Raw genomic sequence first — 18,903 nt, 5'->3', positions numbered from 1 at the left:
ATTTCGAAATTTTCAAGAGCAGTTTTTTCGTTCAAAGTTAAAACAAATTTACAGTAAAATATGATCACTTTATTCTATTCTCCAACCGAAACACAGTGAACACATTTTCATCGAATAATTTTTAGTTTTGAACAGAAAAACTACTTTTGAAGTTCGATGATTACGATGACGGAGCGTTGAACGTTAAAGTTTTTTCAATTTTCATTGCCACATTTCTCTCGATTTTACTCATATCGACCAATCGACACGACGACGATACGCCGTTGCGAGCCATCTTATCACGTTGCAGCAATATCTATAATTGAAGCAGAGCAAGCTTTAACGGCTTGTCGCTTCGGGTTTCATTCCTCGATACTGAGCTGACCATGCGGCTATTCTTGGGGTCGTTGTCATCCTGTTTGGCGGAGGCCTCGGTGGTAGCTGCTATGATGAAGGTAGCCGTTAAATACATGTCTCACGCATCACAGCACTTCCAGCAGGACTGGCGCTTTTATCGCTTCCGTAGCCGTTAATTAATTGATGATTAGGATTGGGATGCTGTTGAGGGTGGTGCTGGTGGGAATCGTTGCTGTCTGTTCGGTCAGACAGGGATAAGTCGTTCCGGTTAGGTGGCGGTTGTTTGCTGCTGGTATCGAGTGCCATTTCGATTGACAGGCTGCTGGTCGACGCCCGAGAAGACGGAACCGGGGTGGATGCGTTGGAAAGGTTGTTTTCCTTGCTAATGCTACGGTTGATGTTGTTGCTGTTGTCGGTGGGAATGATGGCATTATTGGTGGAGTTGTTGTTGATGCTATTTACATTATTGTTGACGAGACAGCCCGTGCCACCGTTGATGCTTATCAGGGGTACCTTGAGGATGTTTTCCCCGGTGGTGGCGGTGGTCATCGTGGTCGTCGTTGTGGACGTCGTCAGCGTTGAGGCCGATGTGGTGTAGCAACGTGCTCGACCGCTAAGCTTGTTTTCCAGCATGACCACGACGTCGCTTGGCATGTTTGGTGAGAGCGAGGCGCGACTTCCCGGAATGTGGCCGCCCATCTGTGAAGGGAGATGAGGATTAAAAACAGATTTACTGGTAAGTAGTTCGATATTGATTGTGTGAAAGTGTTGATGGGAAAGGCAGCGTCCATTTATTACGTAGCTTAGCATAGCTTAGCTTAGACTGACTACACATATCAATGGTTGCTATTCCGTGATTGACCGAAGTCAGTGAAAATGCACAAAGAATTAACTATAAGTTCGGCTGTGATTGGCCATAATCTTCTTCAGTGTGCATAATTCAGTGCCTCTATTTATACAGGGTCAATAAGGACGCCGGCCACGTCCTTGCAGTCAGGTGGGATTGGGGGAAGGAATGTTAGTGTGTAACCTTTGCTATTTGGAGACCGTGTTTGCCTCTGCATCTCCACAAAGGTTACTGGGAGGGATGTTTGTTAATGGGGAGGATCGTTGGGTCACAGGATTCACTTTGATAAGCGATTAGACCATGATAAATAATTATTTGTGAGATATAAACATGCTTATATGTGAATTTAATATTTTCATTTGATTTGAACAATTTCTATGTAGAGGAAAATTATGCCGATACTTGAGGTGACGAACCATCCAAAGTTTGTTGAATAAAGTGAACCTTTCGCAAGTCTACACTTGTAGTGTCGAACCATTCAAAGTTTTTTTTAATTACAAAAATAAAGGTAAAAAGAGAGGGGTGTTTTGAAAAAAAAAGTTAAACATAAATAATTCATGAATCAGAGTTTATGTCGACACTCGCAGTGACGAACCATTCATAGTTTGTTGAAGAATCATATTTACCATTAAATGTGCAGTCATACATATTTTATAGATTAGAAATAGTACCATGAAATGAGCTCACCAATTGATCCGTCATCCTTGACTGGTCGAAAGATCAAACACTACAAACGGACCTCGCACTTTTCCACTCCCAACTACCGACGCGCGACATGTTTGATCCTGCCCGCATCGCCCGCCCCCACTGGAACAAGCGTCAAGGTCGAAAGATCAAACACTACTCGGCAGCGTCCATTTATTACGTAACGCAAAAATTGGAAATTTTCGACCCCTCCCCCGCCCCTCTGTAACGCCTTTTGCATGGAAAATTTTAATTTTCTGTATGAGTCGTAACGCTTGAATATACTCCCCCCCTCCCCCTACACTGAAATGAATTTTATTGTAGAAACAACTGAATCCATGGTAAAATTAAGAACTGCACCAACGATTTTCAACCGTCTACATTAATCTGTTAACTCTACCATAACATAGTCAACAAGAAAATATATTCTGTTTATTTAACCAGAGTTGTAGTATTTATGACTAGAAACATTCTAGATTTGACAAGTTTGGCATTGTACTTTTCACCATACTGTGTTGTACGGTGGATGTCATGGATTGAAATACAATGCTTTGTAGTCGCGGCTACTATGGACATAGTCACATTTACTACACGACTCAGTGATTTTTACCAGATTATAGTAAACTTAACAGATTTTTGTAGTCGGTTGAAAATCGTTGGTGCAGTTCTTAATTCTACCATGGATTCGGTAGATTATACAACAAAATTTGTTTGCGTGTAGAGCGTTGCGTAATTTGTGGATGCCGCCAAAGGTAAATAACGTTGGGAAGATAGTTATGCTCTGGTTATGAGCAAACGAATTGAAATCATGACAACGAAGATGGGAACTAATCTCTGTTTGGATAATTAGGAGCATATTCTTGTCTGAATAATTGAACCTTTATGTCTGCATTCAGGGGTATGATCCCAAAGCACTTAAACCATGCGTGTAGCTAACGGAGAGGGGAAGATTGACTGGGCGTTGCTCCCCTTTGGCTGACGGGAAAAAATAAAATAAAATCAATCCGGTCACAAAGATTTGATTGGAATATTACGTTTGAATTTTTAAAACAGTGTGGCTGTTTGGGCACGTCAGGAGTTAATCATCAATATTACCTTCTTTTCCCGAGCAGACTAGATAGCCGCGTAGTATCGCGTAGCGATTGTTTCAATTGGCTAAGAATTAACACTACGGACTGCCTGTTCCGGTGGTAAGAGGTCACCTCACAGGTGATCCCTAATTTATGCGGCTTCAAGCTTACCGTGCCTAAGAATGAATGGTTAGGGGGGTCTAAATGAAACCTAACCAAAAACGGAGCCTGTGGAGTATCAGGGCTCCCTCCCTTCCTGTGCTAGCAATAGTGACCTTGTGTTCTTCCGAGATAATGGCTGCCCTTCTTCAGTCCCAATCCTGAGGCTAAATAAGGGTGGGATTATAAAAATGTTGTGATTTAGTTTAAATTTTCACCTTTATGGTTTCGCATTATGCGTTCTACACAGTGTATTCTGTGCTTTTAGCCTTTGGCGACTTTCAAGAGATACCGATCTGTTTGTTTTTCGCTGCTGGTCTTTTTCGTGCTGAGATTGTAAGAAGCTTAATTTTACCTAGTTTGGGTAGTGGCTACGGTTAGGATAGCTCAGATCATTTTCAGCTTAAAAGGACAGCAGCGATCAATCTTTGCATACCTATGCAAAATGTTATAGCCGAAGTGGTGTTTATTCAAAAACCCTACTTTCGAATGGGAAGGTTACCAAGATAGACCTTGTGGATACAGTATTTTGCTACATTTAATAAACATGAAATGGCGAACTCGCGTGTCATGCCTCATGCATACGTGCTCGTTGATAAAGCAATCTTTTCTGCACTCATTTCTGAGCTAAAAACCAGAAATGTATGTGCTGTCAAAATTGATGTTTCTGTTGGTGACCTCTTTAGAAAATACGTTTATCGTTCGGTGTATTCACCACATGATGAACCATCCACGGTGCCCCGACAGACCGTTATTATGTAAAAATAAATGACCATCAAATCTGAGTACAGGGCTCGATTCCTAAGGTCATTCTGCAGCTCTGGGCAAATTTTTAAAAAAATCCCTAGGCGGAATCTCAACAAATCCTGATTTGAAGTTTTTGACTTAAAATTTCAATATAATTTATATACAAATTACACAATAGTGCCGGAAAAACCTAAAAAAAAATCGTCTTAATAGACGGCCAAACTGTTCTTAACTAGTATATAATTTTTATAGATGTTATATTTATGGGGCCTTCCTTAGCCGAGTGGTTAGAGTCCGCGGCTACAAAGCAAAGCCATGCTGAAGGTGTCTGGGTTCATTTCCCGGTCGGTCCAGGATCTTTTCGTAATGGAAATTTCCTTGACTTCCCTGGGCATAGAGTATCATCGTACCTGCCACACGATATACGAATGCGAAAATGGCAACTTTGGCATAGAAAGCTCTCAGTTAATAACTGTGGAAGTGCTCATAAGAACACTAAGCTGAGACGCATGCTCTGTCCCAGTGGGGACGTAATGCCAAGAAGAAGAAGATGTTATATTTATAAATATTTTTAACTAACTTAGTGGTTTGAGTATGTTTTTATATGGCTTAAACCAGTAAGCTTAGTTCAATGGAATGAAATCTAAAAAAATAAATTTCAATTTACTGGTGATGCTTCGTTCGAAATAAGTAAAGCTTTCAATGGTTAATATTATTTATTTACAGCTTATTTTTCGACTTTCACACTAAGTGACCAGCCAACTGAAGTCTGCCGTATTTATTTTTCTTAATATTATTTGCTTCTTTCTACGTCTTGTACTACTCTTGATGTATACGTCAAGTTTCCCACCGAGTACTGATCTTGAACTTTACGTTAAAATTATCGTATTCTGTTTTCTCATCCACAACATGATTTTGACTATTCGGGGAACATCATTGTCACATGTCGGAAGTATTCTTAGATTTACAAAGTCTACAACAATTTCAATGCCTAGTTCCATCCGAGTTTCAACATCACTTGGACTCTCACTCTCTAGCCCTGCTAGAGTGAGACTTTTTTATTATTATAATTGAAAACTGATTTTTTTTCGAAACACTTTTAGTTTTTACTGCACGAGAGACATAATTGTCACACGTCCAAGGCTCTTCGACAACTTCAACTACATCCCCTTCAAGCACTGCCTCAGCCACAACACAACTGAACCTGCTTCTTTCTCTTCATGCAACCATGTAGGTTTGGGTAGCTTATCTCAGTTGTCTGTCTTCAAGATAGTGAAAGCCTGTTCAACTGTGCTGCGATCGATTCCAATAAAGTCATCGCCTACAAAGCCTGCAAAAGTATATAGGTACATCAGAATGTAATGGTGACTAGTAAATTCCTCAGGAAATATTTTTTTTTCTAATTCATGTAATATCACAAACGAAGTTTACACCTCGTATGCAATCTATACCGTGGTGAATCAAAATCCGGACGGTACCAATATCCGGACACTTTGATAATATTAATTATTTTTTGCATAATATGAATGTTTTTATGCTCGGTATTTTTCATAGTCTATACTTTAAACATTGAAGATTATTATACTATAATTTTCAATCTAGTTAGCATTGCCAAAAAATGATTAGAAATAACAACACGTTAATCGTTTCTGTCGGACGTCATTCTTTCGTGGTCCGTGTTTATTGAAGATTAAGGTGAAGATGAATCGAAGCCAAAGTTCAAATTTTCAAGAGCACGGATCTGGTGAACCAAACACCCGTTTGAGCTGAAAATCTAATCGATTGGTCACCACCAACTAGTGACTAATCGATTAGATTTTCATCTTAAGCGGATGTTTGGTTCTCCAGATCCGTGCTCTTGAAAGTTTGAACTTTGGCTTCGATTTATCTTCACCTTAACGATCTTTGATCGCACAACCCAAACCAAAGGTTGAAAAAAGAGTGTGTGAAGTATATTTTTATGGAGTATTTTGAACACATCGGACATCGTGTTAAAGACCAACTTTTTACTAGTGGAAATGATATTTCTGATATAAAAAAAGAGAAGACTTGAAATATATACATATAAGGTACCGTAAAATGGGGTGTTAAGGGATGAAAAAAAAATCTACCTAAATTTTGAGCAACTTCTAGTATGTCAATAATTGAACAAAATACAGTCCTACCATTCTCCCGACGTGTATATCAAAAGCCAATTACAATGAAGATGATCCTATGGCAGATTTCTGAGATAATCATAAAAATGTGTGATTTTTGACGAAAATGCAAAATGGGGTATTAAGGTATTTGAGCTTTGTAAGTAAAACTATATTTTGCCAACAGCAAAAAAAAATATTATATTGGTCAATATCGTTGATGTGTTCAATCTAAAGATGATATTACTTCAACATAATTCAAATTGGAACTCCTGCAAACGTTAACCGTTTTAATTTACCTACTAAATCTCTCACACATATTGATTCTTTTTTCAACCAAGCTATAAGTGCATCGCACAATTGTCTTGAAAGGATTTGTATACTTATATGCAGTATTCGTATCCTAGAATAGTGCAGAGCAACCCTGTCATGACTTGTCAAAAGAAGGATAATTTCAACAAGCTTTCAGTTTGAATAGAGTAAGTGTCCAATTTTCCCCCCACCCCAAATAACGGATTTGCATGTAACACCCAATGGCATAATCAAAAAAAAAAAAAATCTTGACGAAAAGTTTCCAATATGAAGCAGAAATCGTACACACTATACTACAATGTACTCAATACTCGACAACACTTGACACATGACCACGAGTAAAAGTTTTCCAAAAAGAGAACGGAATAACCTTATATATAATATTGTTTATCTAGGACGTAGGTAGTTTAAAAAAAAACAATAGCTCCAAAACCATCTCATATAAGATAACCATTCCTATTCCCAAACTTTTCACCAATGCGATAGAACAACTTTTGAAAATACTATCATGAAAACCCCATATTTTGATTATTCAGTTTTTATCTTTAAGGTTATGGCCTTCAGTCTATTATGCTCAAAACGGATTTTAAGGGTTTTCATCCGACGTTTCGGACATGAACACTTAAAATCCGTTTTTGAGCATAATAGAGTGAAAGCCATAACCTAGAATAAAACTATCACAGTCATATCCCCAATTCAGTTTTAATCTACATTTTCCTAACAATTTTACCAAATTTTGAGATAAGTCTTTTCTGGTGTTATTCAGTGACTTACGAAATTTCTCCCTTAACTTTCCATGCAGGTTAACTTTACGGATCAACCCAAAGCTATACTAAAATACATAACGGCATAAAACAAATGAGTTTAGTAACTTAGAAAAGTTAGAATAGATAATCCCTTAACACCCCACTTATTTTCAAAACGAGACTTTTTTCATAAAAGTTTCTCAAAATCGAAACCCAGATATAATTTTAAGAAGTTTTTGTCTGCACTATGATCTCAATTAAAATTACTTTTCTTCTACGTTACTCGCGAATTTTTCTCAAATATATATCATGGTTTTGTAGATGATTGTATTTACCCCATAAAATTCGAACAAAAATGTTTTGAACAGATTTCAATATCTAGCAACCACAATACTTCATATTATTAGATAGCTCCTATTACATAGTGCAGCTCACAATCCTCCGTACAAATTGAGCATTTCAGATGATTTATTTATCGATTTTCCACATTTCTGTGATTTGTCAAACTTGACTGAGAAGTTCAATCCCTTAAAACCCCACGAGTCCTTATCACCCCATTTTACGGTATTGTGAGTTATAACAAATAAAAAATAATTGTGTATATCTGAGATTCTAGTCACAAGTGTAAGAGTTCAGGCTACACGCGCGCCAGTTCAGGTAATTAAATTACTAATACTAGTTACATGTTGTTCTTTGTGACAGTGTGTAGAGAAAAACGTACGTCGAATTGATTAAAAAATATTGTTTCGACGAGTTTGTATGATTTTCTTGAAAAAATATGCAAAAATATCTTATAAAAATGCAGGTATCCGGAATTAGATCCAAAAATGTCCGGATTTAAAAACATCATTTGATCAGGTGTCCGGATTTAAAGACAAGACACGCTCCAATATTTCTTTGCTTTACTTGTAAAAAGCATGAACAATATCTAAAATTTGATCACTTTCATGAAGATCTGAAGTGTAAAAATATGTTGAATATTAACACTTCAAGAATATTTTAACCAAACAAACTTAAATCAAAGTTTGAGCATTTCTGTTGACTTAAGCGTCCTGGTATTGATGCAGCACGGTACACTTGATTGTATATATCAGCTTAATTAGCTTTCCCAGTTAATGTTAACATATTTCCTGCCACAGATAGATTTGCGTCACTGAGTCGAACGCGACCTTGAAATCAATAAACAGATGACAATGAATTGTATAAAAACAAATTACATGGTAACAAGTTAGGTAAGACAAGAACTAGACTCCCAGTGATGTTGAAACTTTGAAACTTGAAACTTATTGGGGGTTTTTTGTGAAGTTGTTGAAAACAATGTTAGTCTTGGAAATCTTTTGACATGTGGGAATGATGCTCTACGTGTAGTCAAAACCCTGCTGTGGCTAAGAATAAGAATACATTAATTGTAACGTAAAGTACTGAGGACAATACTCGGTGGAAAACTAGATGTATACATCAAGAGTAGTACCATATGTATAAAGAAGCTAATATTTTTAAGTAAAATAAATACGGCAGACTTCAGTGGGCTGGTCACTTAGTGTAAAAGTCGAAAAATGGGCTGTGAATAAATAATATTAACCATTGAAAGTTTTTGTTTTATCGAACATAACAACAACATTATATTGAAATTTATTTTTTTAAATTTCATTCAATTGAACTAAACTTACTGGTTTAAGCCATATAAAAACCACTCTGGTCAGTTAGGTTAGTTAAAAATATTTATAAATATAATCTCTATAACAATTATATACTAGTTAAGAACAGTTTGGCTGTCTTTTTGAGCGATATTTTGAGGTTTTCCCGGTGCTATTGTGTAATTTGTATATAAATTATATTGAAATTTTAATCTTTCTCGGACCTTACCCAGCAACTCTCCCTTAGAATTCAAAAATAACTGCTGAGTTTCTCTCGGGATTATTTTTTTTAATTTCCTCTTATTTTCGTTCATAGTTTCTTTAATATTGCAACTAGAAATTTATCTAAAACTACCTTGAGAGATTTTTCTTTAAGAATTCTCCAATACCTTTTTCCAAAATTTTCCAAAAGAAGTTCTCAAAAAATTCATCCAGGATTTCTCTAGAAACGCTCCCAAAAAGATACTAAGGAAATTTTCCAGAAATAATTGGAGGGAATTTCAGATAAAATATATTTCTAAACTTGTTCCTAAAGGCATCACTTTCTGGATTCTGGTAAAATAGATGATACATTCCTAGAAGAGAGAAAATGTTTAAAGATCTCCGGATTTCTTCTAGACTCTTGAAAAACTATCCCGAAAAACTGATGAAGAAATTATTGGAAAATTCACCAAGCGAAACCCTGCATCATTTTCTGCAGCATTTTATAGTGGAAATCCTTGGAAAATCTCGAGTGGAGCTCTTAAGGAATTATAGAAATAATTTCTGTAGTATTTTGTGGTTTTCAACCCTAAATAAACTATTAAATTGAACAATCTATTGAGAATTTACTCAACAAATTATTCAAGAAATGTTGAGCTTAACTCAATTTTTTTGGAGAAATGTGTGAAGAATCCCTGGTTGAATATAGTTAATGTAAACTAACTGGAACAATTCCTGTGATAATCTGGGGGATAATGCCTGAAGTAATGGTTCTAAAAGTGATACTGAAGAAAATAGCATGAGAGCTTTTCTTGTTTTATTTCTCGAGAAATTTTCTACACGAACTTATGTTTAATTTCTCGGAAGTCTCAATAAACAGTAGTAGTTGAATAATAGTTTATTCAGCTGAAGTACGCTTAAGAGCCATATGTTCAACTCTTATTCAGATAAAATGTTTGTTGGGGTATTCTTGTAGGAGGAATATTTCTGTAGTTATGACACTGAGATGATGATTGCTGGAATATCGGTAGAACTGAAAGAAACTTTCCAGGAAATTAGCACATTGTTGGACTGATGAACGATTTCCTGTAGCAAATTCTGAAAAAATGTTTCTTAGTATAGCTTGAGAAATAAATGGAATAAGCGCTTAGTAATCTTTGGAGTACAAACATTCATTTTGAGTGGCTTGAAGACCGGCTTGGTTTAGAATATTGGGGTTGGTGTCAGGCCCTGCAAGCTTTTTATCAGCACAGGAACGTCAACGAGAGAATACGGACCAGAACAATCGGTAAAGCCCATAGCGACCGAAATGGGCTGGCGATTGGAGGCTCGGTACGTGGAACTGCAAATCTCTCAACTTCATCGGAAGTACTCGCATTCTCGCCGATGTACTGAAGACCCGCGGTTTCGGCATCGTAGCGCTGCAGGAGGTATGCTAGACAGGAGAAATGGTGTGAACGTTTAGAGGTAATCATACCATCTACCAGAGCTGCGGCAACACACGTGAGCTGGGAACAGCTTTAATAGTGATAAGTGATATGCAAAGGCGCGTAATCGAGTGGTGGCCGACCAATGAACGAATGTGCATGTTAAGAACCAAAGGCCGGTTCTTTAACTTCAGTATTATCAACGTGCATAGCCCACACTCCGGAAGCACTGATGATGACAAGGACGCATTTTACGCGCAGCTCAAACGCGAGTACGACCGCTGCCCAACCCACGTCGTCAAGATCTTCATGGGAGATTTGAACTCCCATGTTGGCCAGGAGGATGAGTTCACACCGACGATGGAAAAGAGTTCAGCGCCCACCGGTTGACGAACGAGAACGACCTACGACTGATAGATTTTGCCGCCTCCTAGAATATGGCCATTCGTAGCACAGCCTCCCGTACACCTGGAGATCACCTCAGCAGACAGAATCGCAAATCGACCACGTTTTGATCGATGGACGGCACATCTTCGACATAACCGACGTCAGAACCTCTCATGGTGCTAACATTGACTCCGACCACAACCTAGGGAAAACAGCGCGATTCGACGGCGAAGTATTCACTGAAGCCCTGAGGCGCGAACAGAACACTCTGGACTTAAACGGTGAAGAGCTGGTTGCTGTGATATCATGAGCGTGTGATGCTTCTATGCCGAGAAAAGCCCCTCCTAGAGAGAACAGGTCGCCGGTGTACTGGTGGTGCGAATCAATTGCAAATCTTCGAGCAATCTACCTTCGGGCTAGACGAGGAATGCAACGCGCACGCACAGAAGCACAAAGAGAAGAACGCGGTGCAGCATTCAGAGAGGCAAAGTTGGCTCTCAAAAAGGAAATCAAGAGTCGAAAACGGGCATGCTTTGATAGTCTATGCGAGAGTACCAATTCTAGTCCATGGGGTGACGCCTACAGAGTGGTAATGGCTAAGACCAAAGGTGCCATAGCGCCCCAAGAGAAGTCGCCCGAGTTACTGCGATCGATCGATGTACTCTTCCCGCACCATCCCATAAGCCCATGGTTCCCAGCGCCGTATGCGACAGATGAAGGAGAAGAAGTGGCGAGAGTTACGAACGAAGAGCTGGCAGAAGTCGTGAAATCATTCGCGCCAAACAAGGCACCGGGACCCGATGGTATCCCGAATGTTGCCTTAAATGCGGCAGTGAACGCGGATCCAGACATGTTCAGAACCACGATGCAACGCTGCATCGATCAAGGAATCTTCCCGGATGTATGGAAGCGACAGAAATTGGTGCTACTACCAAAGGCGGGGAAACCACCAGGTGACCCGTCGGCGTATAGACGTATCTGTCTACTAGATATGACGGTCAAGTTATTGGAGAGGTTGATTCTCAACAGGCTGGTACCGTATACGGAGAGTGCGGACGGCCTGTCCAACAACCAGTTTGGATTTAGAAAAGGTAAATCCACTCTGGACGCCATCCAGTCGGTCGTTCAGACAGCTGAGGTGGCAATTGAGCATAAAAGGAGCGTCACTCTGGATGTGAAGAATGCGTTCAACAGCGCAAGCTGGGAAGCAATAGCACACGCACTTCACCGCCTCAAGGTACCGGTGCAGTTATGTAAGCTTCTAGAAAGCTATTTTGATGGTAGGATTCTACTGTATGACTACTGTATGTTCGAATTACCGCGGGAGTACCTCAAGGTTCAATCCTGGGCCCGCTGTTATGGAATGCGATGTACGATGACGTACTGAGGCTGCCCCTCGCGACGGGTGTAAAGATTGTTGGCTTCGCCGACGATGTCACCCTAGTGGTCTATGGTGAATCGATGGAGGAAGTAGAGTTGAGGAATGGATGAAGTCTAGGAAATTAGGACTAGCCCGTCACAAGACTGAGGTGGTGGTGGTCAGCAACCGCAAGTCCGAGCAACGGGCGCTTATCTCGGTAGGTGATTGCGCCATAGAGTCGAAGCGATCCCTTAGGCATCTTCGGGTAATAATTGATGACAAGCTCAGCTTCGCTAGCCATGTTGAATATGCCTGTAAAAGGGCATCTACGGCTATAGCGGCGCATTCGAGGATGATGTCTAACAGCTCTGCTATAATTGCCAGCAAACGAAAGCTACTGGCAAGCGTGGCGCTATCCATACATAGGTCCATAGTGTTGTGTTATACTGTTTGGTGGCATGACGTTTGTGTAGTGTGGCGGATGCACCCCTGACTACGCTAGTGGTGTAATGGTTGAAATAGAACTCGGACGATGGCTGTTATGCTTTGTAAGCATAACGACCCGCCGTTGGAGTGCGATAAACTACCAAATGCATACACAGCAGAAAGTGTGTATCGCGCCACACGATAGAGTTAAGAAAAATACCGATTGAATACAATCTTAAGTTGGCCACCAAACGAGTCGGTCTTGTTTAATTATATCACATCCCACCAATGCTGTCTTGAGACAATGTGCAACTATTTCATGGCGATCCGTTGCCAGGTCTCAGTACCGAAAGTAATTAGTGAAAAAAGGCGATAATTGGCTGTGTTGGAATAGTGATCGGTTAATCAAACTACCACCAAAACGATTTAATATATAATTGCACAGAAGTGATACTACCGAGTACAAAATGGGCTGGTTTTCGGCGGATGAGATTGTCGCCCCAGCCGTGGTGTCAAGTGAAACAGGGCATCAAACAGCGCAAACTGTAGCGCTATGTGTATTAGCAGGAGTGACAGTAAGTTACTTACTGGTGAAGAATTTAATGCGATGTCACCGTCAGCAGACGGAACGAGTAGCAGAACGTACCGCAAGGTTGACGAGCCTACCAGCCTAGAACAAAGAACATTCCTGGTGAAACCAAATATTGTGAAGTGTGATTGACAAGGACGTGAGAGAACATTTAAAAGTGACTATGACTGTAATTATCTTCGAACGAAGACATTTTTCATGTGTGACCGTTTTCGTCCCATGTGGAGAACATTGAAACAAACAATTAGTTGGACTACCTAAACATGGCGGAACGGCGCAGTTTGGACGAAGAAAGATTGCGCCAGTGCTATTTATTCTTTCAAAGAGAAGTAGCACATTGGGACCGTCTGACCGGAAAAAGAGTGATAATCTCAACCGAAGAGTTCGAGGCAAGGAAGGAAATTATTGAAGCGGTGCATCGAGTGGCAGCTGTGGCAGCGGTGGAATGCGGCCAACAGGAGATGCAGACTCTACAATGGAATTTTCGAGAACTATCAATGGCGATGGAGTCATACAAACAGATCATGGACGTTTGAGCAGCTAGAGGGAAGTAATTTACATGAAATTTAAGATAAATAATGAGTCAGATACTGAAAGTATTTTAAAAAAGATTTTAGGTTATCAGAAAAAAAAGGGATAAAAAAAAAAATGAGGAAAACACAAAAAGGATAAAGTAATCGGCTAACAATAGGAACCATCATAAAAAGAGGTGAGTGAAAGTTGAAGGTAGAAACTGAGTATCTTTGGATTTTGTAAAGGTGAAGTTAGGAAAATTTTCAAAAATGAGAAGATGGCATGGATAAATTCTTTAAAATTCAAGATGCAATTCAAAAGTTGCATCAGAGTTTGAAGAAATTTAATCAGTTTAAAGAGGAAACGAGAAATAAAAAGATTAAGAATTTGCTAGAATTTAAAAACGAATTAAAAAAAATTTTACACAACAGTTCTCTACCTCTAGACGTAAAAAGTGCCTTGCTTGGGAGATATAAGGTCCTCAAGGTGCACATTAGTGAATGCTTAGAACTTTTAGACCAACCTCAGTTGGAGGACTCGGTCTTGGAGGATTTATTCACGCCAGATTCGAATAAAATTCAAGATTTAGGTAATCAGAGTGATTATAGTGAGGAATCGGAAGTTGAAAATTTAGCGATGGCGCCAAAATTGGATCTGGGGGTAGCGTTAAAACTTGTTGATAAGTTCAGCGGAGACGCTGACAAGATGACCAATTTTTTTGAAGCAGTGGATTTGCTGAAGGACTACTATGATGGAGTTTCAGAAGCAGATCTGCTGAAATTTTTGAAAACACGCTTGGTGGGTCCAGCACATGGTGTAATAAATAATGCAGCAACAATAACGGACGCAAAAGCCTTACTTAAGACTAAATTTAATATCAAATTTAGCCCACAGGCCATTGAATCGGAAATGGCCAGCATTAAACAGAAAAAGTTGACCCTTAGTGAATTTGGTCAACAAATCAATGATTTAGCTGCGAAACTTGCGGCAGCGCACGTGTCAAGAGGGACATTTAATGACGAAGCAGCGGCTGATGCGGTGGTACAGCCGGTTGCCATAAAAGCGTTTATGAACGGATTAAAGGATCCGAGAGCACAATTTTTTCTGAAAGCACGTAATCCAGAAACACTTACTAAGGCGATTAGTGACGCTTTAGAAGTGAATGACAATGAACCCGAGACGGCGATGTGGTTCACCGCCGGTCCGCCACGGTTCATGCAGTACCCCAGGCAGCAAAATAATTTTAGCTACCGAGGTTACCGAGGTAACAGAGGTTACCGCGGAAACCGAAGTTTCCGACAAAGAGGTCGGGGCCGAAATTACCAAAATAATTATAACAGGCAACAAGATAATAATTATGGGAATGGAAATAACCAGAACCATAACAATCACAACAATAACCATAATAATCAACAGCATTTCCGGGGAAATGCTAATCAACGAGGAAGACATCAACATGCAAATGTTGCGGTCGCAGAACCTCAGCAACAACAAAATCCACACGAGGAAGACGTTGCGAATGTAATCGAACTTTTTCGTGAATAATGAAGGAAAAAGATTACCATCGGTCACATTCGAAATTAAACATGAGCAGATACCGTTTGTTTTGGACAGCGGAGCAAGTTGTACGATTATTTCGTCACATCTTGTTCCGCGGGAAACGGAGGTTAATACAGAGGATAAAATTAAAATTAGAGGAATAAATGGAACAGCTTTTTCGACAGGAAGTGTTAATATTCGTCTGTGCTATGGGCATGCGATTTTTGCAATCAAAGCATATGTTGTCAGAGGTTTACCACCAAGCATACCTGCTTTGCTTGGCAAGAATTTCTTGTACAAGTACGAAACAATATTGAACTTCAAAAATCAAACATTGACTGCATACTCGAATGGTCAAAAATTTGAAATTCCATTTAATACACCTGATATGGCATTTATTTGTGTACCCGCTAGGACAGAAATAACATCATATATAAATGCGAACATTAAGGAATCTCATGTGCTTTTGAGCGAGGAAGTAAAACCACACGTTTTTATAGCCAATGCGATTGTGCAACCTACGAATGGTAAAATTCCGATTAAAATTTTGAATGTCTCCAGAAAAACAGTCTTTTTAAATGGGCTGAAACCAAAATTGGAAAAACTTGAAAAATATGAAATACTACAACTAAATGATGTCAAAGGTGAACCGAATAGGGTGGAAAAATTATTGAAAGAATTAAAGATTGATCATTTGCCTTCTAAAGAGAGAGCAACTATTCGGGAAATTTGTATAAAATATAACGACATATTTTGTTTGGCAGATGATAAATTAACGGTTACTAAAGTTTTAACACCGACAATTACCGTCAAAGAAAACACGCAACCGGTGTATACGAAACCATATAGGTTGCCACAATCTCAAAAAGACGAGATAGCGAAACAAATTAAAAACATGACTGAGAGTGGAATAATAGAGGAAGCCCGGTCTGAATGGAATAGTCCGGTGCTCCTTGTGCCTAAGAAGTCATGTGATGACAAAAAGAAGTGGAGAATGGTTATTGATTACCGCAAAGTAAACAATACCTTACAAGATGACAGGTTTGAATTAGGAAATATCGAAGACATAATAGACTCTTTAGCAGGGGCCAAGTACTTTACGCACTTGGATCTCTCGCAAGGGTACTATCAATGTGAGATAGATCCTAAGAGCAGACCAATCACAGCATTTTCGACAGCCTCAGGTCAATTCCAAATGACTAGGCTACCGATGGGATTGAAAATAAGCCCATCAACGTTTTCAAGATTAATGACAGTCGCGATGTCGGGACTGTGTATGGAAAAATGTCTAGTTTATCTAGACGATATAATAGTGTTTGGCAAAACCTTAGAGGAACACAACAAAAATTTAATTTCGATCTTTGAGAGACTTAGAGGAGTTAATCTTAAATTGAACCCCTCTAAATGCAATTTTTTAAAGCAAGAGTTACTTTATTTAGGACATTTTATATCGGAAGAAGGGGTTCGACCTGATCCTTCGAAGATAGAAAGTATTAAAAATTGGCCGGTTCCTAAAACGGCCGATGAAGTTAAACGTTTTGTTGCTTTCGCAAATTATTATCGAAAGCACATAAAAGACTTTTCAAAAATATGTATTTCCTTGAACCATTTGACGAGGAAAGATGTAACATTTGAATGGACACCTGAATGCCAACAAACCTTCGAAATGTTGAAAAATGAATTTATGAATCCACCAGTTTTGGATTATCCGGATTTTGAAAATTCATTTAAATTACAAACTGACGCATCAGGATATGCTTTAGGAGCGGTGCTGTTGAATAGGAAAAACGGAAGACCAGTAGGATATGCGTCTAGAGCATTGAATAAGGCAGAACTAAATTATGGAACTATCGAAAAAGAACTATTGGCTGTAGTTTGGGCGATCAAACATTTCAGACCATATCTGTATGGCAGAATATTTGATTTAGAAACTGACCACAGACCATTAGTATACTTATTTTCGATGAAGGAACCCTCGAGTAGATTAACCAAATTCAGGTTAGCTCTCGAAGAATATGATTTTAACATAACATACATTCCGGGAAAAGATAATGTTTTGGCAGACGCCTTATCGCGAATGTCAATCAATGACTTAAGGGAAATTAACAAAAAAGTTGACCAGGATGTTCTTATTACCACACGAAGTAAAACAGTGAAAGAAAATTCCGATAAGAATCAAGATAATGAAGTGACTGGCCAGCACTCATTGTCAGGATTGTCTATCGAAATAATCTTTAATGAAAGCAATACGATACCTGAAGTGAAATTTAACGCTCCAAAACATCAAACTATAATTCGTCCAGCTAAGACTCTAATCCAGCTACGGCGGATAGTAGTAATGCTGAGAGAAATATGTAAAAGTAAAAATATAAACGAGCTCGTTATAAAAAATACGGATCCAGGGAAACAATTTTACAATATGGTATATACCTATAATTTAAATAATGGCATGCCACCATTCAGAATAGTGGATTCGAAAGTTAAATGTATTGAAAATAAAACGGAGCAACAACTCATAATAAATGATTTTCATCTACTGCCTACAGCAGGACATGCAGGTATCACGAAAACTTTAAAAAACATCCAAAGAAGATATTTTTGGTCGACAATGAAGAAAGACATTTCCAATTTTATTAAGTCTTGTGAAGCTTGTCAGAAAAATAAGCATATAAAACCAAAAAACATACCGCAGATTGTCACTACTACGGCAAGTAGTGCGTTTAGCAAAATCTATCTAGATTTAGTTGGACCATTATTGCCTAGTAATGAAGGTCATGCCTATATTTTAACGACGCAGTGTGAATTGACTAAATTCATAACTGCTACACCTATAATCAACAAAACAACCGAAGTTGTTGCCAAAGCGTTTGTGGAAAATGTTATTTTGAATTATGGAGTGCCAGATGAAATTGCTACTGATCGAGGATCAGAATTTATGTCCGAACTTTTTACGAAAATTTGTGAACTTTTAAAAATTTCTAAATTAAACTCAACAGCTTATCATCATCAGTCGATAGGCGCATTGGAAAATTCACACAAAAGTTTGGGAAATTTTTTGAGAATTTATGCTTCAGGAACACCAGGAAACTGGTCTTCATGGATAAAATTTTATCAATTTGCGTATAATACCACTGTTCATTTGGAAACAGACAAATCTCCATTTGAACTAGTGTTTGGAAAAATTTGCAAGTTACCATCAAGTTTAAACAATTCCGAGACCCCAAATCCAATTTATAATTTAGATGATTATTCAAAGATACTCAAGTTCAAAATTCAAAACACTCAAAAGGAAGTACAGAAACGGTTAGTAGAATCAAAACTAGAAAGAGTTAAAAAGTTAAATTGCAACGCGAGATTAATGAATTACTCTCCAGGGCAGCTTTTGTTGGTTAGGAATGAAACGGGAAATAAGTTGAGTCAGATTTATGAAGGACCTTATCCAGTAGTTATGGATAAAGGAACCAATGTAGAAGTTAGAATTAGAGATAAAATAGATATTGTACATAAAAATAGAGTAAAACCTTTTATTACTAGGAATGCGACAAGTAATACAGAGAATTAGCTTTTAGGACGTGTGGCGGATGCAATCCGTAGACGTGTCAATCAATTGTCAATTTTCTTTACTTATTATCAATAATCAATTATCAATTTTTAGTAATCAATAGTCAGTTATCGATGTATCAATTTCTAAAAACTTACAATATTCAATAATCCGTAATATGTAACCAAATATGATATCCAAATTAAATGAGTATTTCTAATGTTGATTTTTGTAAGCCTTGAGAAGG

At 38.6% G+C, this 18,903-nt stretch overlaps 1 protein-coding gene across 3 annotated transcripts in view; it reads right to left on the bottom strand.

Annotated features, from left to right (window-relative positions):
* Window positions 1–111: 111 nt before the first annotated feature.
* LOC23687755 (G-protein coupled receptor 39) overlaps window positions 112–18,903 on the bottom strand; it is a 339,479-nt gene continuing 320,687 nt past the window's right edge. For all 3 annotated transcript variants that reach the window (XM_021850745.1, XM_021850747.1, XM_021850746.1), the window contains one exon: window positions 112–1,035. In XM_021850745.1, coding sequence (XP_021706437.1) covers window positions 442–1,035 — 594 coding nt within the window. In that variant the 3' untranslated portion in view covers window positions 112–441. The remainder of the gene's footprint in view (window positions 1,036–18,903) is intronic.

This window comes from Aedes aegypti, chromosome 3 (genome assembly GCF_002204515.2).
Source record: "Aedes aegypti strain LVP_AGWG chromosome 3, AaegL5.0 Primary Assembly, whole genome shotgun sequence".
NCBI classification, from domain to species: Eukaryota; Metazoa; Arthropoda; class Insecta; order Diptera; family Culicidae; genus Aedes; species Aedes aegypti.
This window is presented reverse-complemented; position numbering and strand designations above follow the sequence as displayed.